Raw genomic sequence first — 19,976 nt, 5'->3', positions numbered from 1 at the left:
GTGTGGTCCCAGTGTGGAATCATGTGATCCCAGTATGGAATCGTGTGGCCCAGTGTGGAATTATGTGGTCCCAGTGTGGAATTGTGTGGTCACAGTGTGGAATCGTGTGGACCCAGTGTGGAATCGTGTGGGTCCGACGTGGAATCGTGTGAGCCCAGTGTGGAATCATGTGGACCCAGTGTGGAATCGTGTGGGCCCAGAGTGGAATCCTGTGGACCCAGTGTGGAATCATGTGAGCCCAGTGTGGAATCCTGTGGACCCAGTGTGGAATCGTGTGGACCCAGTGTGGAATCATGTGAGCCCAGTGTGGAATCCTGTGGACCCAGTGTGGAATCGTGTGGGCCCAGTGTGGAATCGTATGAGCCCAGTGTGGAATCCTGTGAGCCCAGTGTGGAATCGTGTGAGCCCAGTGTGGAATCGTGTGAGCCCAGTGTGGAATCCTGTGGACCCAGTGTGGAATCGTGTGGGCCCAGTGTGGAATCGTATGAGCCCAGTGTGGAATCCTGTGAGCCCAGTGTGGAATCCTGTGGACCCAGTGTGGAATCATGTGGACCCAGTGTGGAATCATGTGAGCCCAGTGTGGAATCCTGTGGACCCAGTGTGGAATCGTGTGGGTCCAGTGTGGAATCGTGTGGGCCCAGTGTGGAATCCTGTGGACCCAGTGTGGAATCCTGTGAGCCCAGTGTGGAATCGTGTGGACCCAGTGTAGAATCGTGTGGGTCCAGTGTGGAATCGTGTGGACCCAGTGTGGAATCCTGTGAGCCCAGTGTGGAATCGTGTGGACCCAGTGTGAAATCGTGTGAGCCCAGTGTGGAATCGTGTGGACCCAGTGTGGAATCGTGGGAGCCCAGTGTGGAATCGTGTGAGCCCAGTGTGGAATCGTGTCAACCCAGTGTGGAACCGTGTGAGCCCAGTGTGGAATCGTGTGGACCCAGTGTGAAATCGTGTGAGCCCAGTGTGGAATCGTGTGGACCCAGTGTGGAATCGTGTGAGCCCAGTGTGGAATCCTGTGAGCCCAGTGTGGAATCATGTGGACCCAGTGTGGAATCGTGTGAGCCCAGTATGGAATCGTGTGGACCCAGTGTGGAATCGTGTGGGTCCAGTATGGAATCGTGTGGACCCAGTGTGGAATCGTGTGGGTCCAGTGTGGAATCGTGTGGGCCCAGTGTGGAATCCTGTGGACCCAGTGTGGAATCATGTGAGCCCAGTGTGGAATCGTGTCGACCCAGTGTGGAACCGTGTGAGCCCAGTGTGGAATCGTGTGGCCCAGTGTGGAATCGTGTGGGCCTAGTGTGGAATTATGTGAGCGGGCCCTGCATGGAATTGTGTGGTCCCAGTGTGGAATTGTGTGGACCCAGTGTGGAATCGTGTGAGCCCAGTGTGGAATCATGTGGGCCCAGTATGGAATCGTGTGGCCCAGTGTGGAATCTTGTGGGCCCAGTGTGGAATCGTGTGGCCCAGTATGGAATTGTGTGGACTCAGTGTGGAATCATGTGGACCCAGTGTGGAATTGTGTGGACCCAGTGTGGAATCATCTGGTCCCAGTGTGGAATCGTGTGGATCCAGTATGGAACTGTGTGGATCCAGTATGGAACTGTGTGGATCCAGTATGGAATCGTGTGGGCCCAGTGTGGAATCGTGTGTGCCCAGTGTGGAATCGTGTGTGCCCAGTGTGGAATCATGTGGGCCAAGCATGGAATCGTGTGGGCCCAGTGCAGAATCATGTGGATCCAGTGTGGAATTGTGTGGACCCAGTGTGGAATCGTGCAGATCCAGTGTGGAATCGTGTGAATCCAATGTGTAATGGTGTGGACTCAGTGTGGAATCTTGTGGACCCAGTGTAGCCTGCAGGCAGCAGAGTCTGACAGGGTTTGGCTTGCTGGTGGACTCCGTATCATCGAGGCAGTCCCAGTGCCAACTCATGGCTGCAGTGGCGGAGGAGGTGAGTTTGGGTTCTCAGCAGTGCCTGTTTCCAGCACAGATTCATGGAGGCAGCAGTGGGGTGAGTTTGGGCCAGTACGATAGCCAGCGGCATTGGCAGGGTCCAGAAAGATCTCATAGTGGCAAGGGTGTCAGTGTCGGCTAGATGAAGCAGAAAAGTGGCAATTTTCATTCCATTAACTGTAGCATGGTGAAGGGACCCGCTCCTTACCAGGAAGGGCTGTAAAGTTGAACATTTTTTTCTTTATTTCTTTATTCTTCTGCCTTCATATTCTATATTTTGTTTTCCTCTTCTGTGTTTTGAAATGGTGCCGGAGAGTGGCAACAGTATACAGCACTTCTCACTGTCTTTGGAACAAAATAAACATGATAATAAATCAATCAAAGTAAATACATCAAAAAATCTTCAGATATCCAGATATATGACAGGAACCCCAATATCCATTTTGCTCGTTACATTTTTGAAGATCTCTAGCAAATTAATCAAACATCATTTACCGTTCAGACAACCATGTTGATTTTGATGGATTGTATTTAGGCATTCCAAATGTCCTGTTACTATGTCCTTAATAACTGATTCCATTGATTTCCAACAACAGACGTGAAATCAACTGGCCTATACTTAGACCAATTATAAAGTACATGTGACGGAGATAGAAATCACTTCTTCCATCATAGGTGGTTGCTTGGGATGGAGGAGGACTTGCTCCTAATTCAGATCAATGGGTTCAGAAATGGCAGCTAAATCCAGTACATGATGTGCAGATTCCGCCACATGCAGGAGAGCTGGTGTTTGAAGAATCAGCCAGATAAGTTGTTTGAGGTTTTGTGCATTCTCTCCATTGTTTTGGTTTCATTTTTGTACATTTCCAATGTGCTCACCTGATATGTTTGTTGCCTTCCTAGTAAACTTGTTCCAATTGAATTGATAATATTTCAGGAACTCCTGAGTTGGCAGTGATGTTTGATCTCTTCAGCAAGACTTTCAGGACATCTCTAAAATGTTTTCCAAGTCTTCCTGAAGTCCCCTACCATCATCAAGGTCTGAGTAGAACAGTTGCCTCAACAGTGTAATGTGAGGCAGACAAGTCACATATCTCATCCAGCAGACTAGCCCCTAAAAGATGGTTTGGGACTTGATGATGCTTTTGAATTACTTTTCCTGCCATTGGACTTTGAGGAAGGTACCACTGTTGGCACATCTCCAGTGGTTGAGATTGTCCAAGTATCCAAAATACACAGGATCATGGAGATCATTACTAATAGGATAGTATTATCATTGTCTTAGGTTTGAGATCCTAGCCATCAAAGGCTGCTTTCCTCAGCTGGCTCAATGTTGAGTGGGCATATTGAAGATGAAGATACATAATGTCCTCCTTTATTCAGAAGTGACTCAGAAGACATGGAAAATGCTTCACATGTTCAGGATCTCAGTAATTTTAATCATTAGGTAGATATGAGGTGGGGGGTATTAGTGTGCAATGAGAGCTGGTTGGAGGAGGATCATAGCTTTCCCATTTTCGTGAGGAAATGGGATGAGAGAAGATGGCTCCAGTGCAGAAACTGCACCAGCTGAAGCACAATCGAATGAAACCATGTGTTGTCTGAAATTCAAAGTTTATGGTTTGGATAGATTTGGAGGTCAGCATGTTCTGATCCTGTCAATTAATCATGCATTAGGTTCCTGGAGACAAATTCCATTTGGAGTTAGAAGCTATTTAATACATTCTGCTGGAACAGCACATAAGAGCAATTGTCCAAGGCACTAAAAGGTTCAAGAAGGTAAAAGGTAAAGACTAGAACTACATGAAGATCTTTTAATCTTAGATAAAATATTGTCAGGTAGCAGTTTGCTTCAAAACAAGACAATGAATTGAAGTATAAATGGGCAGCCAGATAAAAACGACTGTGCTAATTAGCTATGGGATGACTAAGAAGGTCAGAATAGGCTCAGCGGACAGATCCAAAAGTAAATAGGGTCGACTGATCATGTTTGTTTGACTTCTCATCAGTGATAACATTTGACTTCATCTTGATCTGTTAATAATCTGTAAAGATGGCTCTCTTTCACTAGTATGATAGGATTATTTTCTATGAATGCTAAACTGTGCTTATAGCGCATTATCGATGTTAGGATCTCACAGATTTTTGGTCCAATGATTCCCAAAGACAGTTCTAGGCTAATATATAACTGAAGCATTTCCAAGAAATAACCTGAATTTATTTTTATCTATTCATTTCGACTCATAAAATCACTATTGCTGCAGAACTTGTGTCGTATAATGCACTAGACGTTTTAAATCCTAACAACACAAATAATTACCTTTCAGCTCAACCAACTGTAAGTCATGCAAGCTTCTTCTGTAATAGAATGTACATAGAATAGAGCGTCAGAGAATAGGGCTTTTGTGCGTAACTACGTATGAGGAGCCCACTTCAAAGCACTTTGGATATTGCTGTGACTTCACGATTATATCATTACCGAAATAATAGCAGCATTGTTAAAATATTGTTAAAAATATCCTGATTTGATTTCAGATTTTGTTAATCATAAACTCTGGTTATTTAGTTGTCATGCTCTCAACTTTGATCGTGGTAAACACAATTGCAGACCAAATGTGATAGGCTGTATTTACAGCGTACTGCATGCAAAATGTAAAAGAAACATAAATGGTCTGATATTTCACTTTGGGGATTTGGAAGACGGAGTTGTTTCTGAGTTGCAAACAGTAATTCTTTCAGAGTTCAACAGAGGTGCCCCCTCATTTGGCACCCACCCAGCCTCTGGGCAGCCTTAGGCTATATCTACACCCAGGTGCAGGGGGGAGCTGTTCCAGCAGGGCAGCCTTAGGCTGTATCTACACACAGGTGCAGGGGGGAGCTGTTCCATCAAGGTAGCCTTAGGCTGTATCTACACACAGTTGCAGGGGGGAGCTGTTACATCAGGGCAGCCTTAGGCTGTATCTACACCCAGGTGCAGGGGGGAGCTGTTACATCAGGGCAGCCTTAGGCTGTATCTACACCCAGGTGCAGGGGGGAGCTGTTCCATCAAGGTAGCCTTAGGCTGTATCTACACACAGGTGCAGGGGGGAGCTGTTCCATCAAGGTAGCCTTAGGCTGTATCTACACACAGGTGCAGGGGGGAGCTGTTCCATCAAGGTAGCCTTAGGCTGTATCTACACACAGGTGCAGGGGGGAGCTGTTCCATCAAGGTAGCCTTAGGCTGTATCTACACACAGGTGCAGGGGGGAGCTGTTCCATCAGGGCAGCCTTACGCTGTATCTACACACAGGTGCAGGGGGGAGCTGTTCCATCAGGGCAGCCTTACGCTGTATCTACACACAGGTGCAGGGGGGAGCTGTTCCATCAGGGCAGCCTTAGGCTGTAGCTACACACAGGTGCAGGGGGGAGCTGTTCCATGCACCCTATATAGGTGCTGCCTTTCTGGACTCCATTGGGTGCCCACCTCCAAGTGGTTACACTTCCCCTATCTTTCCAGTTCCACAAATTCTTGACAGCCTCTTTTACCAGTGGTTAACATGGCTCTTAATGAACTTATTACTCACTTTGTGGCTGCAGCTAGCCATGAACATAACTCAGCAAAAAGGAACTAAGAGTGAGGTCAGTCCCCGGGGGAGCCAGGATCAGTATTTTCCAGAGCCGGTTCTCCAGCTTTGAGGGTTTCGAGAATTCGGTTCATGTTCTTATCTGTGAAACAAAGCTGGATACTATGGTGAATTCAGTGCAGTTACATCATTTTGTATCTCGTGTGAAGGTCTCACTATTCCACAGGCAATTAGGTCACAGAAGGCAAGATGATAAATGAGGATATGGAGGCTTGGAGAAGGTGCATAAGAGGTTTACCAGGATGTTGCTTGGTTTGGAATGTATTAGCTATAAGCAGAGGTTGGTCAAACTTAGCTTGTTTTCGCTGCAGCATCAACAGTTGAGGGGAGACCTGATAGAAGTATACAAAATGATGGCTGGCATGGATAGGGTGCAGAGTCAGAGTCTTTGTCCCAGGGTAGAAATGTCTAGTACTAAGGGGTATATATTTAAGATTAGAGAGGAAAAGTTTAAAGGAGATGTATGAGGCAAGTTTGTTTCTTCACAGAGGGGAGTAGGTGCCTGAGAGCATGCCTGGAGAATGCTTCCCAAACGTTGCTATAGTAACTGCTAGGAAGATCTGCTAGTATAAACAGATACGAAAGCAACATTTAAGAAGCACTTACACAGATGTGAACAGGCAGGCAATAGAGGGATACAGACCATGTGCAGGCAGGTGGGATTAGTTTAGAATGGTATCGTGGTCAGCACAGACATGGTGGGCCGAAGGGCTCTATATTCATTGCCAGGGATGCATTTGCTGCTGCCTGTTTTGCTGGTCAGGGAAAGGGATTCAGAGACAAAAACTCCATCATCTCTGGAGAAAGATTAGATGCCCTACAGTGTGAAAATAGGCCGTTTGACTGAACAAGTTCACACCGACCCTCCAAAGAGTAATCCACCCAGACCCATTCCCCTACTCTATATCTCCTACTGACTAATGCACTTAACACAATGGGTAATTTAGCATGGCCAATTCACCTAACCTGCATATCTTTTGGATTGTGGGAGGAAACCAGAGTAAACCCATGCAGACATGGGGAGAATGTGCAAATTCCACACAGAATCCCGAGGCAGGAATCGAGCCCGAGTCCCTGGTGCGGTGCAGCAGCAGTGCTAACCACTGAGCCACCGTATCCTAAAGAGTGAGTTAATGCTTCAAGTCCAATGTAACACTTCTTCACTGAAGGTATGGCACACGCAGAGGGCAAGGGAACCTTTATCTCTCTCCTAAATGAGCACTGGCTGCCAGACCTGCTGGGTTTCTCCAATATTTTCTGTTTATATTTCAATTTTCCAGCATCTGCAGTGTTTTGCTTTTATTTAAAACAAATTCAAAGAGCAGCAGAATAGAGACTAGAGACTACATTTGCTGAGATTTTTGTTGTTTGTCCAAATGTCAAAGGCTGCCTGATGCTCCAGCCAGTGGCTGAAATTAAGCCTTTCACATCCATTGCATACTAAAGCATCTTACCATCGGTGTTCAATAGCAAAGCATCTTTCACAGGTGCAAAATGTCATCATCGTGATTATGTGTTATGAAGATTATTCACAAATCATCGCCTTGCCATTTGTATAAAATTGCATATATAAATATCTCTTCCAATGTTTGTATACACAAATGAATTATTAAGTAACAACTAAATATAGGCCTTTTTTGTGTGGGCGTCTCCTCATGGCACAAAAGTTTATTGTAGGCCTTTAATGGTCCTGTTGACATGATCCATCTTAGCGGGGTAAAAACAATGACTGCAGATGCTGGAAACCAGATTCTGGATCAGTGCACCACTGATCCATGATCCATCTTAGCGCCATGCAAGTATTGACTCTGAGCAATGAGACTCCTGAATGAAGTCATCCAATTTCTCCTTTCTACCCAGTCTCTCTCCTTTCTTTAACATTCTATATAGTTTAATTGCAAGGCCAGGTATAACATTTTTGCTCACAAGGCATTTTAAAATATCCAGTCTCACCTTCAGTTACATATCATTCAATGGCCTACATTCAACCTTGCAGGATGTCTTTCATTGTAATTATGATGGTAAGGCCTGGGTGTCTTGGATAGAATGCTCTACTAATCCTCTCTTTTGAGCTAGTCTAGGAGCTTTCTATTAGTCTGTGGTGAAAGATATATTACGAATGTGTCTCAGCAGAAAAGGCACTCATCTTAGTTAATGACACAAGATCTGGAACATTGTAGTAACTATATCCTGGTTACATTAACACTGAGGCATCTTAACAGTTCCAAACAACTTGTGATTAAGGCATACGTCCAATTCGGAGACTCAGATACACTGTTGTTTGTTCAAATAACCAAGACTGCCTGATGCTCCACCCAGTGGTTGAAATTAATTCTTTCACATTGATTACCTTATGTAACCCCTTTACAATCCACTGCATAATAAAGCATTTTATCATCAGTGTTCAATAGTGCAAAATGTCATCATAGTGATCACAAGTTATGAAGATTTTTCACATATCATTGCCTTGCCATTTGTATAAAATTGCACATATAAATATCTCATTGTCTGATCAGATCAGTTGATATTGTTGATTTTCAATATTTCCACAAATTGAGCTGAACTAATGTTGAGTATCATGGAGGGATTCTATCTGCAAGGCCTAGCAAATTTTCGTACACGATCACTCAAACTCACCTCAATAACCAACACATCACGATGGTGCCCTTCTTATTCATTGCTAAAGCAACTCTCCCACTTGCCATAGCTGGAAGAACTCTACTGTTGGGATATGTTGATATCCTGATACAATGTTCTAAAATGTTTAACATTTAAAAGGGAGTTGTGCACCCAATCATTCAGCTGCAGTCCAGAAGTACACTGTACAGTCGCTGACATGTGCCACCCCCCAACAGACTTGACAGATTGGGGGAAATTTGTATCTGATTTTGCAGACGGGGACTCGGAGATCCTAGTGGATGGGGTGGTGAAGAGGAGGGACATCCTCTTCCCTCAGGACCAGCAGAGGAGGCCACCCCACCAGATCCTGCTACCCAGGTCAGTGAAGTTGCTATAATCCAGCAAAATGCCCAACAATGTAGGAAGGAGGCCAGCGACATTCTCTGCTCAGCAGGTTAAGTGCTATCATCTTCTCTGTGATCTCATACTTCCTCTCTCTGCCACTGCGCCCATCTTCCAGTAAGGTCCATGCTTTGTCTCTCTCACAACTGCAGCAGCATCTTCTTTTACTAGCTGTCACCCTCCACAACTCCCCCACCCTACTCTAACCTCACACGCTGTCTGCACTGCCTACATATTCACTTAGGACACATCACCATCTTTCCCTTACCTGCTCCTGCACAAATAGCTGTGCTCACCACTTTCACCTCACTGAATTCCTCCCTTTCTCTCCTTACGATCCATGAGTTGGCTGTATGTCCTCGTGCCCAAAGTATCCTTATAACAGTATTGCATTGAAAGGTGCCAATGGATTCTAAAGTGCAGTGTGACAGTCAGAAAATGCACAGTGCCATGATGATGTAGAGATTCAGGCATGTCTTAGATGCCAACATCCATGAACGCAGCTTGTGCACAGTTGCTGCCATTAGAGCTTTCTGAGATACTGGTGCCACGTGTCCAAGATGGAAGTCCAAACAGTAAGCTTGAGTCATCAGGTACCCACTCCAACTTTAATAGGGAAATTCTTATCATCTATGGTATACCATGGTAGATGGAAGAATGCAATAATGCATATTCATGATGCCAGATTATGTAATAACAAGTGATGATGTGTGGTAATCCCCATTAACAGGCCCCTTGCCTTTCATTAGAGAGAATCATGAATCAGTGTACACAAAGTGCAATGTTTTGGTCTCAAGCTTGAGTAGGGCCTCAGAGAGGCATCACAGATAGAAGCAGGCATAGGCCATGTGACCTCTCAAGCCTGCTCCACCATTTATTATGATTATGGTTGACCATCAAATTCAATAACTTATTCTGAACTCCCTGGATATCCTTTCATCCCTTTAGCCATGTGAGCTGTAGCTACCTCCTTGAAAACATAATGTTTTGACCTCCAGCACTTTCTGTGGTAGTGATTTCTACAGGCTCACCACTCTCTGGGTGAAGAAATTTCTCATCTCAGTCCTAAAAGGCTTAGCCCTTGTCCTTAAGCTATGACCCCTGGTTTGGGACAGCCACACCTGTCTGTGTCTCGAGCAATCCTCCTAATTTTCTCACCACATCCAGGGCTGGAAAGATTCAACCCATTATTTCAAATCAGTCTAACTGTTTGTTTTCATTTTGTTTCATGGTTCGCAATGTACATCATTATTTTTTTAGAATGAAATCCCGAGTTTTTCAGCTGAGTGACCACTAAATGTAAAGATAATGGTGTCAGGATGAAGACCTGTCAATTTAATCTTCCAGTTAGCTCTTCTCAGTGTACAACTATTTGTCAGGGCTTCAAAATGATGCTGCTGTTTCCTGTTTACCCACAGACAGCTGTCAGAATGGTGCTATCCTACAACAACTTCCAATGGTCTGCTGAAGTCTTCAATTTACCAGTTCTGACAAAAAATGCATCTTATGCAGCGGAACTATTGACATATTTACATTTATTAATTTATAAAAATAAACAACTATTATCAAAAATGATTCAATCTCCATTGGATATAATCTCCAAATATTTGTTAGAGAGAGGAGTTGAATAACTTTAATGATCCATGGTTTTCTATTACCATAATACATAATTCACTACATCAGTGAATTGGTCTCTCAGCGTTTATTCTGGACTTGGCAGCTGTGTGTCCACACACAATCCAATCTAAATATCTAATTCTTTTATCACTTAGCAGAGAGGCACAGGAATGGTACACACAAAACTCCTTATGAATTTATTTCTTCAGATTTATCCACTATCATATTTCATACAATTACTTGGCCAAAAGCTCAATCCTAAGGATCCTTATAATATTATGCTAACTTTGAATATCTAATATTAAAGAAAATAATTAAATGGTAAAATAATCACATGGACAAGAAAACATCCTAAGTTATGAATATATAATTATTCAACTTAGTAGGAATATTATAAAACTATCAAACTCAAGCAACACATCTATTACTAAGAGATCAAAACAACCAACAATTTGTCTACTATTTCACTCAGCTCTTACACTCTGGGGTCCATTTGACTGCTCTCTTTAATGCTTTCACAAAAACCTCCTTCAGAAACATAAGTATCCTTTTGGAAGAACAAACTCTGGCTGACCTTCCTTATTGTTAACATGGATATTTCTGCTGGAATGAGAATTCCAGAAACAGTGGTGATGTCATCACAAAGTAATTGAGCTGCTGTTGTTATAACACAGGGGTAGCCAGCCAGGTCAAGTCAGACTCATGGATATCACAACACAGTGAAATTAAAAATCAAAAGGTGCCCAATTCCAGCCTTTATGAAAAACGGATATCTGACTCCAAGTTTGTTGCTTATACAGAAATTAACAACTTATTAATACTGTTTTAGCTTTGCTCTGCTAAAGTTAAATGTCTTTTAAATGTTATAACTGTACCTGCATCTACCTCTTCCTCTGGAATTTATTTACATATGAACCACTCACTGTGTGAAATAATTGCTCCTCGTGTTCCTTTTAAATCTTTCTCCTCTCACTTTTATAATGTGCTTCCTCATCTTGAGCTCCCTGACCCTATGAAAAAGACTTTTGCTATTCACCTTATCTATGCCCCCCATGATTTTATAAACCTCTATAAGATCACCCCTCAACCTCCTACGCTCCAGTGAAAATATGCTGAGGCTATCCAGGCTCTCCTTATACAGGAAAACATTGTGGCTGTAAGAGCTGCTCCATTTCTGAGGTAGTTTAGGTGTTAGAGGTGATTTTCTCAAATTCCAGGAGCAGCAATCACTGTTTTATACACTGTTGCATTGTTTTGGAACTTTGGGGAAAAAAGGCAGCAAGTAAATGATCAGTGAGGGAGAGAGAGAGAAAGAAACCTACACTGCTAACTAACAGCAGTGAATCTGCACAGTTACTGCCTTTGTTGTTTGAATTCATGTATCTCCAGATATTGGAGTGCGTCTATGAAAAATTACCAAACAACAAAATTCACAGATGACCTTGGAGGAACATATATGGGAGAGCTCACAGCACAGGACCAGGTAAGTGTATAGTTTTTAATGTGTAACCTTGTTGTAAGTCTACTGTAGTGAGTAGAGTGGGTTCTTTCTTGATTATATGCTTTATTAAGATCTGTCTCTGGATAAAACTTTAAAAATATAAACCATAATTATTAAGTTAGCATGGAGCACTGTTTTTTAGAGCAAAAAGACGGTGTTCTTTTCTGGCTCTGTAGATTGTGAAGGAGCAAAGATAGCCTTTATTAAAGTGATATGCTCTTCCTGCTAGATGTGGGGGTTTAGGGAGAGTTTCCATGTTACTGATGATTATGTCTGCAGGAAGTGTCTTTGATTGCAAATCTTATCAGATTGCATAGATCGGTTGGAGTGACAGTTGGAGGCAGTGAAGAATTTACAAGAGCTTGGGGTATGGTGGATGACAGTTACAGGAAGGGAGAAAAGCTAGAGATACAGTCACATAGATGGGTTAACTCCAGGCAAGGTAGGAGGGGTAGGCAGGTAGTGCAGAAGTCTTCGGTGGCTATCCCTATTTCAAACAAGTATACTGTTTTAGAAAATGGAAGGGGTGATGGATTCTCAGAGGAATGTAGCATGAACAGCCAAAAAAATGGGACTAGATTAGGTTAGGATATCTGGTTGGTATGGACTAATTGGACTGAAGGGTCTGTCACCGTGCTATACATCTCTCTGAGTCTATGAACTCTAACCCTCCACTTCCGGCAACATCCTGATAAATCGTTGTTGAACTGTCTCCAATTTAATAACATCCTTCCTCTCGCAGGGCAACCAGAACTGCCTACAGTATTTCAGAAGTAGCATCACCAACGTCCTGTACAACCTCAATATGACATCACAATTCCAATACTCGATAGTCTGAGCAATGAAGGCAAGTATGCTAAATGCCTTCTTAACCACCTGCAATGGAACTTTGAAAGAACTATGTACCCAAATCCTCGGGTCTCTCTCTGTTTGACAATACTACCCAGGGCCCTAAAAGACAAACTGCCGCTCAAAATCCAATGTTCAACTCTCAATTCCAGCTCACAGTTCCAAACAAAAGTGAGCAAAATGAAAAGAAAACAGTGGTGGCCTCAGCACAATAAAATACAGAGGTAAGGGGAAAGTTACTGTACTCAACATCAACATAACTTTTAACTAAATGTGGCACCATGGAGTCATAGAAATATTGAAGACAATGGGAATCAAAGGGAAAAATCCACATGTTAGAGTCATGCCTAACATTTCAATCAAAACTCCTGTGATAACGCCTTCCCAGCCCAAGACCTCTACCACCTAGAAGGACACGGGCAGCAGATGCATGAAAACACCATTACTTACACGCTCTGCCCCAAGCCACATTTCATCCTCGCAGTCCCCGAGGAAAATTCGACAGTACATCTGGTGTATCTGCAGCAGGTGGACTGCAGCAATTCAAGAAGACAGTTCACCACATCATCTCCACGAATTATAGAATCATACAGTGCAAAAGAGGCCCTTCTGCTGATCAAGTCTGCACCAATATGTGAGAAACCTTCAATCTACTCCCACTTACCAGCACTTGGCTCATTGTCTTGAGTGTTATGATGTGCCAAGTGTTCATTCAGACACTTTTGAAAAGGATGTGAGCTAACTTGCCTCTACCACCGCCGCCACCGCCCTCCGCCCCCCCCACTCCCACCCCACCCCACTCCCAGGCAGCACATTTCAGACCGTCACCAACCTCTGGGTAAAAGTGTTCTTCCTCACATCCCCTCAAACCTCTTGATTCTCACCTTGAACCTGCATCCTCATGTAACAGCTGTTCTTTATCCACTTGGTCCATGCCCCTCATAATCTTGCATTGCTCAATCCGATCACCCCTGAGTCTTCTCTGCTCCGATGAAAACAATCCAAGCCTATCCAACCTTTCTTTATAACTTTAATTTTCCATCCCAGGCAGCATGCTGGTGAATCTCTTCTGCAACCCCCACCCCACACCCCCCACCCCCACTCCAGTGCAATCCAATCCTTCCTGTAATTTGATAACCAGAACTGCACTCTAGCTTTGATCTCACCAAAGTTCTACACAATTTCATCATGACTTCCCTGATTTTATAATCTATGCCTCGAATGATAAAGCCAAGTATCCTATATGCCTACTAACATGACCTTTCAGCTTCAGAGATCTTTCGACCAGAAATCTTTTGTTCTATAGAATGTTCTTGGGTTATGCTGTTCATTGAATATTTTCTTGTCAAATTACTCCTTCCAAAGTGTATCACCTCACACTTTCAGGGTTGAATTCCACCAGCTACATATCTGCTCATTGGACCATCCTATTTCTATCTTCTTGTAGATCAAGACACTCAACCTCGCTGTTAACCCAACCAATCCATGTGTCATCCATAAACTTACTAATTCAAATTCCCATACAGTCATCTTTGTCATTTATATAAATAACAAATCATCGGGGACCCGGCACAGACTCCTGATTGGTTTCTGGTCACCGAAGCAGCCTTCTGTCATCACCCTCTGTCTCCTCCAACGGAGCCAATTTTGAATCCACTTTGTCAAATTACCCTGTATCCTATGTGCATTTGCCTTCTTGATAAATCTCCTACATGGAACTCAAAGGCTTTGCTGAAATCCATATCTACCTCAATTGCACTACCCTTATCCATAATCCTGATCACCTTCTCAAAACATTCAATCAAATTTGTTAGGCATGACCACCCTCTGACTAAGCCAGGCTAATTATTCTTAATCAAACCTTGTCTCTCCAACTGGAGACAGAGGCTCTCCTTCAGAATTTTCTCCAATACTTTTCCTTCCATTGACATGAACTCACTGGTCCATAGTTCTGTGGCATATTCCTACAACCATTTTTAATATTGGAATCACATTTGCTGTTCTCCAGATCTCTGGCATCTACCCGTGTCTAGTGAGGAATTAAAAATTTGGACCAGTGTCCCTGTAATATCTTCCCTTGCATCCCATATCAGCCTGGTACACAATTCATCCCAACACAGAGATTTATCCATCTTTAAGCCTATCAATACTTCCAATACATTATCCTTCCCTCTGTCAATTCTCTCTCCCTGGGTTCCATCAATGCATCCCTATTCTCTTGGGTGAAGACAGATGTAAAGTATGTTTCAACACTCTACCAATGCCCTCTAGTTCCAACCAAGATGACCTCTCCTTGCTCCTACTCTTTCCCTGGTTGTCCTTGTCCTATTGATATACTTAGAGAATATCTTGGGATTTTCCTGTACTTTTACCTATTAGACCTCAAGGTCAGTCAGGGTGAAACCACAAATGCTGGTCTCATCAAAAATGCTCGCATCCCATGGAAGAATAAAACAAAAAATATTGAGGAATTGTTGACATTCGTGCATCAATTCTTTTTCGAACATGTAAAAATGGCATTGATCTAGCACACAGGCAAGATGCGCTTACATTGCCAGTTAGGTGACTGTAACACAGCTAATTGAGGCTCATGGAATAGCTGTGTCACTGTCAAGTTAGATTTTAAAAGTTGGTTTAAGGCAGAAACCAGCAGTTAAGATGAATGATTGTTTGTCAGCCTTGAGAATGGCAGACAGTAGCATTCCTCAAGGGCCAGTGACAGGATCACTGCCTTTTTGATTACATATCTACCAAAATAAATGACTTGCTTATTAGAAGGCAGAGTAAATTTGTAGAATTTGCCAAACAGATTGGCGAGCCGAATGGACAGACAAGTGGTTGATGAAATTTGAAGCTGAGATATGTGAGGGAATGCATTTTGGCAGAAGGGATAGAAACAACTAATATGAAATAAATGTCACAATCCTGTAAAATTTACAGAGACAGAGGGATCTGGGAATTCATATGCATCTATTATTGATCAAAGGCATCAGAACAAATTGAGAGAATAGTTTGTAAATCAGTTTGGATCTTGGGCTACGTAAATAGAGATGTCGGGCTGGATTTGGAAAATTTTCTTGACTGGTGCATCTGTCATGGGAGAAAATTCCTTAATTGGCATGGTTTATTTCCAGGAGCCCAGGCAAGAGCCAGAGTCAGATTCACTACTCTGGGCATATATCAGAGATGGCCACAGTGGGTGCCATGTCCTAGGATTGGCTGGTTAAGAAGCCCAAGCCAGTTAGCCGTGACTTTGACAGAGTTGTTTTGTTAAATATTAAGCCCTCTGGCCCTCACTCCTAGCATTTCCTTCCCTCCACTCATTCCACTTGTTCAATTGATTAATCCATGCCTATCCATACTAACACATATCCACCACTCATTTCCAATAGCCTCCATATTTTCTGTGCCAACCCATGTCTCTACATAAACTGCCAATGGCCACTTGTAGCTATTCACCATATCCATTTATCCACTATACACCATTACTACAGGATTCATTCACTCTATACAATGACAAGTATGGAAAGGCTTTAAAATGCCAATCTTATTTTTTTTAAAATTGCTGTTATTACAACTCTATAAAAGTGTCAATCCCCTTACATTTAAACATTGACCCCTCTTTCTAGAGTCTCCAACAAGAGAAAATATAATTTCCACATCCATCTTGTCAAGACCCCTCAGGGTATGTTAAGCTGCAATTAAGTCATTTCTTGCACCAGATAGTATACCATCAGATAAAAGTCCAGGCTATCCAATCTCTCCTCCTAAGAAATAATTCCCTTTGCAGGAATTTAGGAAACCTGTTCTGAACTGCATCCAAAACAGTTGAATCCTTAAACAAGAAGGCCTAAACGATAACAGTTCTGAGGATGTGGGTTCACCAAACGCCTTGTATACCAGAAACATAATCTCCCTACTGTTGTATTCGAATCCTCCCAATAAATAACATTTATTAGCTTCCCTAATTATTTTTTGTACCTATATGCTCACCTTTTGCAATTTACACAAGAATATGCAGATCTCTCTGTACCTCAGAGCTCTGCAATCTCTCACCTTTAGATATGATGTTGAAATTAACAATTTCACATTTCTCTAATTGTACTTCATTTGCCAGATCTTTTCACACTCATTTAACCTATTGATATCCATTTGTCAGTTTATGTCCTCTTTATAACTTATTTTCTTACCTATCTTTCTGTCATTAGCAAGTTTAACAACCATACCTTTGGACCCTCATGAATGGCTGGCCCCTTACATTTAAACATTGACCCCTCTTTCTAGCGTCTCCAACATTTAAATAATTTGTAAAATGTTGAGGCCCTAGCACTGATCCCTGAAACACACAATTTGTTACCTTCTGCCAACCAGAAAATGACCATTTTTTATGCAATGTCTGTTACCTACTTGTGAGCCAACTTTATATCCATGCTAACATGTTACCCACTTCCTTTGCTTTTTGATACTGATTTATCTTTTGTAAATCAGTGCGTGCCATTGACAAAAAAGATCTTAAAATAAAGCATCAAGTTGTTCTTCTGTGCACCTTTTGCAACAAATTAATTGCCAAGTTATTAACTTAGATTAATGCCCATTCATCCATCATCTCTGTGCACTTCTGACCCTCACTGGTTCTCAATTAACAACACTTCAATCTTAAAATGTTCATACCTGCATTTGAACCACTTCATGACCTTGTTCCTTTCTTTCTCGATAATCTCCTTCAAACCTTGGAAAGTACAAAACTCTTCTACTTCTGGTCTTGAGTATTTATGATTTTATTCTATCACCAGCGCCTGAGCCTTCAGCCTTGGCCATAAACATGAGAAACAGTCACTCCCTAGACTGTGTAGCTTTCTTCCCTCCTTTAAGACACATTTAACCCTTTCTCTTTCACAAAACTTTTTGATCACAGAGTCAGAGACTTTACAGCATGGAAATGCTGTAAAGTCCTTTGGCGCATGATGTTCACACCAGTTATCAATTATCTATGTACTGTATTCTAATCCTATTTTCCAGCACTTGGTCCATAACCAAATATGGATTAGCATTACAATTGCTCATCTAAATAATTCTTAATTGTCTTAGGGGTTTCTGCTTCCACCATCCCTTTAGACAATGAATTCCAGATGCCCACATCCTTCTGGATTAAAAAAAAGTCCTCAAATCCTCTCTAAGCCTCTGCTATTAACATTAAATAAAACTGCACCTATTGGTTGTTGACTCTGTGACTTAGATAGGGGAATAATTTCTCCCTGTTTATCCATGACCCCTCAGAACTTTGTACCCCTCAATTAGATCCCCTTCACCCTTCCCTGCTGTAAGGAAAACAACCGGACCCTGCCTTGTCTCTTCTTCAGGGATGAATCACTCCAGCCTAGGCAACATCCTGGTCAATCTCTGCTGTACCCTCTCCAGTGCATCTGCCCTGACACATCTTATGTGGTTCAGAGTGCCTTGGAATATTTTATTACAGTAACAGTATAATGCAATGTTGTAGTAATTAGAAAAGCAAAGTGTGACAATGTTTTGGATAGTGGTAATAAAACATAACACTATTATACCATATATTTAATTAATAAGAAGTGATACAAATGTGCTATTCCAGCTACAATGTAACTTAGAAGAGAACATTGACAGTTTTATTGGCTTAATCCTTAAGTTATTTCTATACATTCTTCTACATAGTTTAAAAATCACACAAAACCAGGTAATAGTCCAACAGGTTTATTTGGAAGCACTAGCTTTTGAAGTGCTGCTCCTTCATTACATAACCACCTGATGAAGGAGCAGCGCTCTGGAAGCTAGTGCTTCCAAATAAATCTGTTGGACTACATCCTAGTGTTGTGTGATTTTTCACTCAGTCCAACACCAGCACTTCCAAATCATTCTTCGATATGTTAGTTTAATAGACAACTTAACTTGCTTATCCTACTTGGGTAAACACATCTATCAAAATAATAGGCAGAGGAATAAATTAAGCATTTTCCCACTGATCTCACTATTAAGGTTCCAGGCGCATACGTTCAACTACCAAAAAGGTAGGGACACAGGTATGAACAACTCACTCAGTGAATCATTAGTTTACTTTAGAAGTTGAATGTTTACAATGATTTTCCAAAGCATTTTGCTGATGCTAACAGAGTAGATAAATGTTCATAATGTTGGCCCAAAGATTCTGATGGCCTGATAATTGTTTTGGTCATGTAGATTGGTGTTGTGCATTGGGACCATGTAGAAATCTGAAAGCAATTGACTCAGTGGAAATTGCTTCAGAAATTGAAATTTCCTTGAATAAATTACATGGTGTCTAGAACCCTCCAAAGAGGTTTCTAAAGTTGGAGATTTAGATGGTGAGATCCACTTAAGCATAATAATTACCAAGGAGAAGTTAGAGGGTTCAAAATATCTGATTCTTAGGGACATCATCATCCCACTACCAAAGAAAGCACATGCAACATGTCTTAATGACTACTGCCCAGTGGCTCTGACTTCAATAAACATGAAGTGCTTCGTGAGGTTGGACATGGCCCAGATCAACTCCAGTCTCCCAGCATGCGTTGATTCCCCACAATTTGCCTACCGATGTAATAGGTCCAAAGCGGACACCATTTCCCTCACACTGTATTCATCCCTGGAACATCTGGATACGGACACCTACATCACGATGGCACAGTGGATAGCACTGCAGCCTCACAGTGCCAGGGTCCCAGGTTCAATTCCAGCCTTGGGCGACTGTCTGTGTGGAGTTTGCACATTCTCCTCATGTTTGCGTGGGTTTCCTCCGGGTGCTCCGGTTTCCTCCCACAGTCCAAAGATGTGCAGGTCAGGTGAATTGGCCATGTTAAATTGCCCATAGTGTTAGATACATTAGTCAGAGGGAAATGGATCTGGGTGGGTTACTCTTCGGAGGGTCGGTGTGGACTGGTTGAGCTGAAGGGCCTGTTTCCACACTGTAGGGAATCTAATCTAATCAGACTCCTGCTCATTGACTATAGTTCTGCCATCAACTCCATTATCATCTCCAGACAGATCTCAAAACTCCAAGACCTAGGTCTTGGCTCCGCCCTCTGCAACTGGATCTTCACCTTCTAACCCACAGACTATAACCAATGAAGACAGACAACTGCACCTCCTCCACAATAACACTCAACACTTGAGTCCCCCCCCCCCCCCAACAGGACACGTTCTCAGCCCCCTACTGTACTCCCTGTACATCTATGACAGAACGAACACTATCTACAAATTTGTTGATGACATCACCATAGTAGGATGGATATCAAATAATGATGAAAATAATAGATTGGAGTTGGAGGACTTGTGACATGGTGTAATGGTAACAATTTCTCTCTCAATGTGGGCAACACTAAAAAAACTGATCATTAACTTCAGAAAGAAGGCAGGACAACTCCCACCACCCC

At 42.5% G+C, this 19,976-nt stretch overlaps 1 protein-coding gene across 5 annotated transcripts in view; it reads right to left on the bottom strand.

Annotated features, from left to right (window-relative positions):
* LOC122550725 (BTB/POZ domain-containing protein KCTD8-like) overlaps window positions 1-19,976 on the bottom strand; it is a 374,815-nt gene that overhangs the window by 330,223 nt on the left and 24,616 nt on the right. Inside the window, exon 2 of one of the 5 annotated variants that reach the window (XM_043691908.1) lies at window positions 1,826-2,289. The exons of the other annotated variants lie outside the window; for them this stretch is intronic. Coding sequence (XP_043547843.1) covers window positions 2,186-2,289 — 104 coding nt within the window. The 3' untranslated portion in view covers window positions 1,826-2,185. Of the gene's footprint in view, window positions 1-1,825; window positions 2,290-19,976 lie in introns of those variants that run through there. 5 annotated transcript variants of the gene reach the window in all.

Source organism: Chiloscyllium plagiosum, chromosome 1, assembly GCF_004010195.1.
Source record: "Chiloscyllium plagiosum isolate BGI_BamShark_2017 chromosome 1, ASM401019v2, whole genome shotgun sequence".
Classification (NCBI taxonomy): Eukaryota; Metazoa; Chordata; class Chondrichthyes; order Orectolobiformes; family Hemiscylliidae; genus Chiloscyllium; species Chiloscyllium plagiosum.
Note: the sequence above shows the minus strand (reverse complement) of the source record. Positions and strands in the feature narration are given on the sequence as shown.